At 45.2% G+C, this 9,800-nt stretch overlaps 1 protein-coding gene across 1 annotated transcript; it reads right to left on the bottom strand.

The window, feature by feature from the left end:
- Window positions 1-819: 819 nt before the first annotated feature.
- Window positions 820-8,906, bottom strand: tm2d3 (TM2 domain containing 3). The gene is made up of 6 exons (XM_030097269.1): window positions 8,774-8,906; window positions 8,300-8,401; window positions 7,441-7,601; window positions 7,177-7,351; window positions 2,232-2,307; window positions 820-2,145 (listed from the first exon to the last, which is right to left on the bottom strand). The coding sequence occupies exons 1-6, from the start codon at window positions 8,877-8,879 to the stop codon at window positions 1,980-1,982; spliced, it is 786 nt and encodes a 261-aa protein (XP_029953129.1). The 5' UTR covers window positions 8,880-8,906; the 3' UTR covers window positions 820-1,979.
- Between the last annotated feature and the right edge of the window lie 894 nt (window positions 8,907-9,800).

Here is a 9,800-nt window from a genome sequence, read left to right as displayed (position 1 = left end):
GAATAACATCAGTGTTTTTGTTGGCATTTAATTCACATTTTGAGTCCTGTCTCAGGGGAGAAGTCTCCTCTTCGGCTCGGAGATGACGAACACTTGCATCAGCCTGTAGGAGGGAGCTGCATGACTGAGTGGGCGGAGACACGTTTGAGGAACAGGAATTGAGGTGGAGTGAATTTCCAACTCTCTCGCTGTGGAGGAGCCAATGGGGAAAGTCGACACAGCCCAAGAACTTACTAGAAAGGAAATCATATTTTCCCCCTGTGTGTGATTTTTTTTTTTTTCAAGGCTGTATTATGCAACATGAGTGCAAAAGGTTCTGTGTGTTTCTGTGTGCATCAGAGGCTTCAGTTTTGAGCCACTCAAGCATTTATACTTGAGACCCACTCCCCCTCAATGTGTCACAGGCGTGAGGGTAGCTCAGGCTGATGGCAACGCTCGCTTTGTTTAATGTGAGAAAAAGCACAGACATCTGTGAAAATGACCCCAGCCGAGAATAGAGCGCTGAACTGTTGTGGCACAAGCTGCAGGGCGGTCAGCGTTCAGGCAGAGGATCCAGGGTCACGGCCCTTCAAGAGAAAGCATCTGTGTTGCTTGCATTGTGGATATTAACATAACGCCCAACGCTCAGAAACTGAAGACGACTGTGACTCAACAGGGAAACTGTCTTTGTACAGGGTGAGATTGAGTTTTAACAGACTATCATCCAGTCAACAAAAACCAGTTTTATTTTTCTTTCTGCTGTTAAAGATGTTGGAATGAGACCAGTCTTCAATTTTTGATGTTTTTATTGAACTCAGTGTGGTTCTCCAGCCACAGTGGACTGCCGTGTCATATCGTATGGAAGGAGTAGGATCAGAGACCAGCACTGTCACTTCCTGTTTTCAATATATTCACTCATGTCAGCAACATCAAACTGTGTCGTCGCCCATCGCTTCAGAAAAAAATCAGATAAACAAATAAATTTTATTGATTTATTTACATAACTTAAAAAAAACATTTACATTGTCCAAGAAAAGAGGAAAAAAAATCAAAAACAACATATTTACATAAAGTGGGTGGCCTTGATCAGAAATCTTAGTGTTAGCACACAGAAGATATTTCTGTTTTCTACAGCATGAAGGACGATACAGACTGAGGAACAATAACCACATGAAGCAGGAGAGATCTTCAGTAATATCAACACGAGAAACAAAGCTGCAGTTTTCCAGGGCGAGATATGTTAAGTGTTTTCAACACTCAGGAACAAACATCAACCACATGCTGTGAAGTGATTACAATATTCTTTCACCAGTTTCTGTATGGCCACCAGAAAAGCCATGAAATTATATGTTTCACCCGCAAGAAATGTTACAGTGGTGTCGTGCACTGCCGACTCACTGGTGGAACAAATGTAAAGTAACATGCAAAGAACCGTAGAAATGATTCACAGCAACACGTATCAATAAAAACAACATCCCTTCTGCACATTCATTCTTTCAGGACATAAATATTAGCTTTCAACACGTCTCTGGTGGATGTGTGTGTAGCGTTACTATAAAAAGCTCTGTAGCCATGGTTACCGTTTGACCCTCGCTGATGCGTTTACCTTGCGATGGGGAGGAGCGATACACGGCTCCGAGGTGACAAGGCGTCTGAGGAAAGCGCCGCTCCGCGGGAAACCAGAGCAATTTATCAGCACGGCCGAGTTTAAACACCAGAGAAGTCAAGGCGACGAGACAGACGTAATTGCTGGCTCCTCGTCCTCCTGCACAGCTCCATCTGTGGACGCTCAACAGGAGCGATGGGGATCGATCTGATGGCTGTGTGGGTAGAGTTATCGTTGGCGTGGCGGAGGAAAACACTTCCTGCCTGTCAGCAGATGGGATGGGGACGTGTTGCGCAGCGAGCTCGGGCAGGCGAAACGTGCTAAGAACACAAGATCTCGGATCTTAAGAAGCAGAAGCGACGCACAAGCCAGCCAGAGTCAGCGGGGCGTTGCGTCAGATGTAGAGAGAACCGTCGGCGGGTCCCACGTAGCCAACGCCGATCAGGAGGACGTCGATCAGAGTCCAGATGCCCAGGCCTCCGAAGCTGAACAGCTTTCCCAGACCCTCCCGCCACTGGCCCAGATAGAAGCGGTCTGCGCCGAAACCCCCGAGGGTGATGCTGCAGAGAGTCACAGATGGTATCAGAGCTCGTCCCCACACACAAAACCACCTCCGTGAGCGGATAGGAGCTGTTGGCAGGTTTACCTGAGCGCCAGCGCCGTCGACCATTTGTAACCACCGGTCCAGTTACAGAACAGACGTTTCTGAAAACGTCTTCGACCTGCGGGAGAAGATGAGAGATTTACAGACAGCTCATGAAGCGTGACTAAAAACAGGTTTCATCACATTAAAAAGCTTTTTGAAGTTTTGATAATGAAAGAAGAAATGCTGATGTTGGTTTTGAAAACTACTTTTTAGTCTAAGAAGAAATGAACGTGTGTCAATAGAATCCATCCCATCGCTACTGAAAACTTCTCAGTACTGATAAAATACAAACTTCACAGGAGAAAATATCAATGACATTTCTGTGAACTCTGTGACAGAATGACTTCCTGTTGGGAGGGGTTACCGTCCCACATGTTTAAGATCAATGATTTTCAACCAGGAGGCGCGAAGCCCTCTCCATTTTAAAGGGTGTAACATTTTTCTGTTTAAAAAAAATAGGTGAGCTGACATTCGATTAGTTTATGTCACAAAACAACTAATTTTACCATTTTTTAAAAAAATGGAAAACTATTGAAAAGTCTGCAAAAAACAAAAATAAGCTCAAGAGAAAAAAAAAGGTGGCTTCATCAGGCTAAAGAGAAAGGTGAACTGGTCTAAAAGAAAAAGTGTGCCAAGAATTACACAGATGATTTTTTTCACTGGAGAAGTGGAGAAAATCAGAGCTGAGTCGTATTTGGTGGTGAAAAAAACTGGAGAATGAAAATAAAACTGTGCAAGCTGAAGCAGCCCGTGACGGTGTGTAAACCTCAGAAAAGGAACTCACCGTTCCAGAATATAATAAACTCTATTTCACATCTAGTTAGTTTGAGGCTCCTTCATTTTTTTTTTTTTTTTTTTGTTACTGTGCATGGAGTGGTGGGGCGGGGTTGTCTTCACACTTCAGGCTTTCTGAACTGAACCCTGGTGTTACCCCGTGGTGTTTGCTACCCCGTGGTGTTATTATTGCAGCCTAACCTCAAAAGCGTCTCGTCTGGAACCAGAAAGAAAACCTGCTTTTCCAATCAGCTTCATCTACTTTTTGCTTGTGCATCAGTGTTCAAAAGAATATGGTTATTCATTTTCATGTGTCTTTTCAATTGAGATCCGAATGAATCAAAAGCAAATAATGCAGTTTTCCTTTTCTGTATATTTTAGAAACTGTTGCCGAGTCTTGAAAACTGGTGAAAATCCGCCTCAACACAGAATCTTTAGAGAACTGCATTATTCTAAATGTGTTATAAATGAGAACGAGTGCCAAGTACGTTGGCTTTGTGCAAAATGTCATTTTTCCCCTCTAATTTTAGGCTTAAATCAGGTAACTGCACCACAAGTGTAACCCAAACAAACTCTGGAGTTTGTGAAAAGGAGAAAACAAGGCAAAGCGTTCAGCCATGAAGCTCATCACTTGCGAAACCGTCTCAGTTTTCAGTGAGTAAGAGGAAAACAGTCTGAGCTTCAAACGTCCATATTTGATAAAGCTTACACTGCTGGAGTACCTTCTTTATTGCAATGAGCTTATCTCCTCTTCACTTTCCACACTAGCACATTGTGCCTTCCTCCTGCAGTCTGTCCTCTCTCGGTTCCTTCTCCGATGGCGAAACTGAAAGCTAGTGATCTGTGACACGTGATTGTTTTTCTGTTCGACACTCTGTCTCTCTTCTCTCTCTCTATAACCTAATCCCAAACCAGCGCAGTGCAAAGCTGCTGTAAGCTCTGAGATCTGATGGCGGTTTCTTCCTGGGAAAGTTGAGTTTTTCCCTTTTTTCGCCATCACTAATTGATTCTCACTCCTCTGTATTTGCTCACATATTAAAGTGCCAAGAAATGGTTCGGTTCCAACTGGTGCTGTAAGTAAAATTAAAATGAATAGCTCAGTTTGTGTGGTCCATTTGTTGAATTATGAACAGGTCTGCCTCCCAACCAGCGGCCCAGCCTCAGTTTGAACACAGCGCAGGCCAAAGATGGGACCTGACAGATGTCAGAACAGTCCGCTCTTCACAGGAGAGGATTTTAAAAAGGGATCATGAGCTCTCAGCAGACATTTTTCAGCCCAACATACAGCTGTGCTTAGAAGAGTTGGGCTGCAGGCTGTGCACCTGGAGTGTCGCAATATCACTACTCGTGTATCTGATAAGATCTGAGCCTGCAGTTTGCTGCATGTTCTCATGAAGACTGATGTGTGTGTGGGCTGTACTGAGGAAGTGATCAGCACAGTTATCAATGCTTCAGCAAACGCTAACATGAGTCCTTCCAGGCAGATATTTGTTTCTACTAGAACAAAGACTGAGTTAATGTGAACAGAGGAGGATTTTTTTTGTAGATTTTGTTATATCTTGTTCCTCCACACCACAGGTTTTTGTTTTTTATAGTGTGGAGAATGTTTTAGAGGCAACTGCTTCCCAAGAAAGTTGTCTTTATTTTCTTCCTGAATGACAGAGTCTGCTTTATTTAGGAAAAAATAAGACTTTTTCAAACATAACCTGCCGATTTATGAAAAAAAAAGGCTCATTAGTGCCCTAGAAACACTGATCAATTCTGACACTGTTCATGATAAAAGCACATTTCAATGCCTTTATGGACAGCACTTAAAAATGAACGACTCTCCTTGGTCTCTTTGCTTTGGTCTGAAGTAGATATTCGCACCACTAGAGTGGAAAGCACGAAAGCCTCCCACCTCTCCTCCTCCCACACACCCGATTCTAATGACAGCTCATTATGGGGTTTGTTGCACTGCTTTGATCGGCTTTATTAGAACAGAAACACAACTAAAGGGCAAAGTAAGCGTACCCGAGGGCGTAGATTTGCACAGACTACTGTACATTATCGAGTTACTGACTGAATATTAATCTGCCATCTGTGCTGAAAGCAAAATTATGCTTACATGCACGAATTAAAGCTTTTTGTCTTCATTAAAAAGGGGGGGACGCTTTATTATTTTAGATATACTGCAATAACATATAAGCTTGCAGATATGTCCTTACTGTTATCAGAGTGTTGATGAGTTGATGAACAATCCGTATGTCTTAAAACTGAGAACAGATATAAAAGCTGATGCAGAATGCAGTTTCTTACAAGTCAGTACTTATTTATAGAAAATTAAATAAACATTATTCAAACATGTATGTGGGGAAAAAAAAAGCAGAATTCAGTTCAATTGAAGGTATGATCCACTGCAGCAATCCAACAATTTTCTGTGGCTCTTAAAGGGCAACTTCGGTTTTTTGACATCTGGACCTTATTTCTAGGTGTGTGCATGCTCATATACTCACTCAGACAAACATCGTGCAGCTCGGAGTCCTTCAGAAGTTATTTAGATCCAACCGATGTAGCCGCACTTAGCGGGGGCCACGGCAATGGAGCTTCAGCGCGGGACATAATCTCTGCAAAGTCGCTCATCTCGGCTGTATTTCTTCATCCATCGCCAGTGTTATCATAAAGTCAGCACGTCTACCGTCTTCAGGTGAGTCAGCTGACAGTTTTCGCTAACTTAGCCACAATTAGCTCGGATGGGAACGTTGCGGAGCTCCTCCCCCCAGCAGAGAGGCACTTTGAGTCGGCCTCGGCTGTCACGGTGCCCCGGCGTCTGACTTCCAGGGGCCGAGTTGGAAAATGGCCCTCAGCTGCTCCACGGAGGCTCCGGACACCGGCGAAGACGCACGGCTCGCGCGCGGCCGCTGGATGTCTCTCCTCGCCGGGAGGAAGCTATCTCCGCGCTCCAGGCTGGCCGCGGGACGCGCGACGGCCCGCCGCGCCGCGGCCGGAGCTCTCTCCTCACGCCGGGAACGCACTGGACGCGGAAGCCTAGCAGAGGCGCCGCGCGCGCTGCGCGCGTCTCCGCACCGGCGCTTGGCTGTTCGCACTGGAGGCGTATCTGCTGCCTGCACTCTCCGCGCTGGTCACACATCGACTGCACTCGGCTGGCTCTGTCTGCTCTCGGTTTTCACATTTGTTCCCTCTGTCTCGCTCTGCCAGTATGGATGTGTGTGTTTTGGTGACCTGTGGAGAGACTTTTTCTCCTCCTGTCCTCTTTTTTTCTGCATCACGTGAATCTCTGTCGCTGTGTGTGTGTGTGTGTGTGTGTGTGTGTGTGTGTGTGTGTGTGTGTGTGTATGTGTGTGTGCGTGCGTCCATCTCTCTTGTGATTAGACCCAAGTGACAAATTATAGACGGATGAGCAACACCGTCCGTAACTAATCGTCATTTGATTTATTTTATTTTGAAAATTGACCGGATTCTCTTGCCTTTTCTGTTTCCGACTTCCTGTTTGGTCCGATCAGCTTGATCCAGCTTGACATATGGCGCTCCTGGCGCTCGCGGCTCGCGTGAAAAATAGAACGAAGCGGAGCGGGCGCGCTGCAGAGTGCGAGCCGCAGAGCGCGAGCCGCGGCACGCGCGGCGCTCCACTGCGCGTTGTGTGCGGCCGGTCAGATAGATTAACATGGGAGGCGATCAGAAGCACCGTGCGCGGCGCTTCCGCGTCCAGTGTGTTCGGGCCGTCAGCGGGAGAATCCAGATCTCCGCCGCCCGGCGGATGCGCGCTTCGAGCCAGGCCGCGGGACACCGCCGGAGGCCCCCCTTCCGACCGAAAGGCAACCCAGCGCCGATGGAGGAAAAAATACAGCCGAAATGAGCGACTTTGCAGAGATTATGTCCCGCGCTGAAGCTCCATTGCCGTGGCCCCCGCTAAGTGCGGCTACATCGGTTGGATCTAAATAACTTCTGAAGGACTCCGAGCTGCACGATGTATGTCTGAGTGAGTATATGAGCATGCACACACCTAGAAATAAGGTCCAGATGTCAAAAAACCGAAGTTGCCCTTTAAGAGGGATCAAAACCATCTGCAACTGTGTTACTGGCCACGTCTGACAGATATGCTCCTTGCATATAGTTTGCCTGCGGGAACTTTAGAAAACAGTCCGTTATTAAAGCAAAGCCTTTGTCTTACCTAGACAGTGAACATGTTCTAACGCGTCACAGGTAGCGTTGTAGCGCGTTCGGGGGCAAGAAACCGTCATGCAGTTGGTGGAGTTTGAGCAGCGGTACTGAGATGGGTCCATCTGCCAGCAGAACTGACAGATGATGGAGAGGGTGAAATTGGATTGCTGCTGGCCTGATTCTCCCTAAAAACAGAAGAAAAAAAAAATCACACAGATATTCTCAAGATGAACATCATTCATCACCAATTTATACACGACGGGCTATCACTCACTATGCAGTGGACGCCTTTTTTAGGTTTACAGCTGAAAGCTGCAGGTTTGCCGTAGGTGCAGTTGTGGTGGTAGTTGCACTGGATGCAGTCAGCAGGCAAGCGGTTACACAAACCACCACTGGGACACTTGGAAGTGTAGCTCTCTTCATCAGTAGGAGAGGCTGCAGCATATTGGACAGAGTCACAGGACATATTTTTAGTAAGATCACGTTAAAACAACGAAGCAGTTTAATCGGTTCATTTCATGTTCATCGTGGGGATTTAATAGATGTGGCAACAACATTTCGGAAAAACGGATGTGTGAATCAAGTATGTTGCCTGCAACCTAGAAACAGGAAAGTTGCATGATATGCTAAATTTCTATTCTCCAGCTAAGATCTGATAATCAACTTCAAATATCCACTTGTATTTTTTAGAAAGGCCTTCATCGCTACTATATGCATAATGATCAGCTACGTTAAGTATGACTAACAAAACTGAAGGGCCACCTATAATCACTGGATCAATCTCTGAAAAAAACAACCCACAAACATATGCTGTGGTTAATTGAGGAACTGGAGGTGTTAATATTTCATCAGCATGCAAAACTTGTTACAGTTCATGTCTATGACAACCAAGCACAAAAGGGAAACACAATCTGTGGGGGGAAAAGAATTCAAGAATGATTGCTTCTATCAACACATTGAGCAAGATCACAATGCAGGATGATTAATAAAAAAAAGTCAGCGCAGTTTTGCAGATCGTCTGTGACTTTGACTCATAAATAACTGACTGTTGACGGCTGTCGGGGCAGCGCATCCAGGACGTAGGTCTCAGTAAAGTCTGCATAAAGACAGGTATATAGCACAGGGACGTTTACCTGAGGCTGCAGCAGGCACCACCGGGCTGGTGATGACTGGTCCATGCTGGGCATCTCTGGTGTACAGAGGCTCCTGGCCAACATGAGGAGAGCTCAGGTATCCTGAGACAGTGGAGACAATACACAACCTTAATCTAAATATCTGCCGTCATTCGGAGCTGGAAACTCCTTGCATTTGTGCTACTGCTGCGTAAATCTAACTAGCTAGCTCACCCTGACGGCAACTGACATCTTTGGAAATAATAGCTGTTACAGCACTACTTTTATTGTTGTCAAGAGTTACGTGGAGCTTAGTTGACCGAACACATCTTGTCTTATAGACATTTGTTCCCTTCAATCACTAACCAACCAGGTTTTCACTGCTAACTAGCGCCACAGTTGACACAGCTCGGGAGCTAACACGGATGCTAATAGGGTAACTCGACACGATAACGACACAAAACCGTAAATCCTGGAATGTCCTTGTAAACATACCATTGACGCACTGTAAGAGCAGGTTCGTTAATAAAATGGCAACAGTCACATAATGTTTAAAGCCCCGTCCTCGGTCTGGTCTCCATCTCTGACTGATGGTAGCCATTGCTGCTGTTTCTGTGGAGCAGAGCTGCCTTCAATACCGTAGGAAAAAACTTACGTTGGATAGGACCCAGTGTTCACTGATTGTTTGATTCCCCAATTAAAACATTGAATATGAAATGTGAACTGGATTAATAAATTAATTAGTTTGAATGCACTGTTACAGCAATAAACAAACAAAGAAGTAAAATTAATGGTATTTGACATATTTTACCCATGCACTTGAACGCATCAGATTAAAACATACTTCCTGCTTTTGTATTCGCTCCGCCCACTGCTACACGCAGACAAGACGGCCTGCTTCTCTATGCTCTTCAAAATAGAACTGATGTTGAGACAATGATGTGAAAGTAACGCTTTTTAACTGAGGAGTTTGGTGTTTTTATTCCAAGAGCCAGCAGCTCAGTTTTTGAACACATGAAGCAATCTCATCATAGACAGTTCCTCAGATGCCCTCAGCCTCTGGTTCTGAAGCATCCTCACATCCTGCTGGTACTTCAACCTCACTTCTGACATAACACCATCATGTCACCCTGATCAGCCACTCTGAAGTTTTTAAGAAAAGATGAACGTGAAAACGGAGTGGGGGTTTCCTTTTCTACTGTCACTTTCCTCTCTGTTGTGTCTGATGTTTGACCTTTGACTGTTTCCCTCTATTACAGCATAGAGCATATTGACTGATGATATTATGAAAGGATGAACTGCAGGAGGCCATAGTGGTGAGCACACTCTCTTGTAACAGCAAAATTATCTCTTGTTTGAGTCCAGACAAGGTGATGGATGGAGTTTGCATGAGTTTCCTCTCACAGTACCAAAACACACTTAAATTGGTGATTGAAAGTTTCCTCATGGGCTTCAGTGCCCTGTGAGTCTGAGTTGGACAAAGGTACACTGAAGATAGATGGATTGTTAGGATTTCCACTGA

This window comes from Salarias fasciatus, chromosome 1 (assembly GCF_902148845.1).
Source record: "Salarias fasciatus chromosome 1, fSalaFa1.1, whole genome shotgun sequence".
NCBI classification, from domain to species: Eukaryota; Metazoa; Chordata; class Actinopteri; order Blenniiformes; family Blenniidae; genus Salarias; species Salarias fasciatus.
Note: the sequence above shows the minus strand (reverse complement) of the source record. Positions and strands in the feature narration are given on the sequence as shown.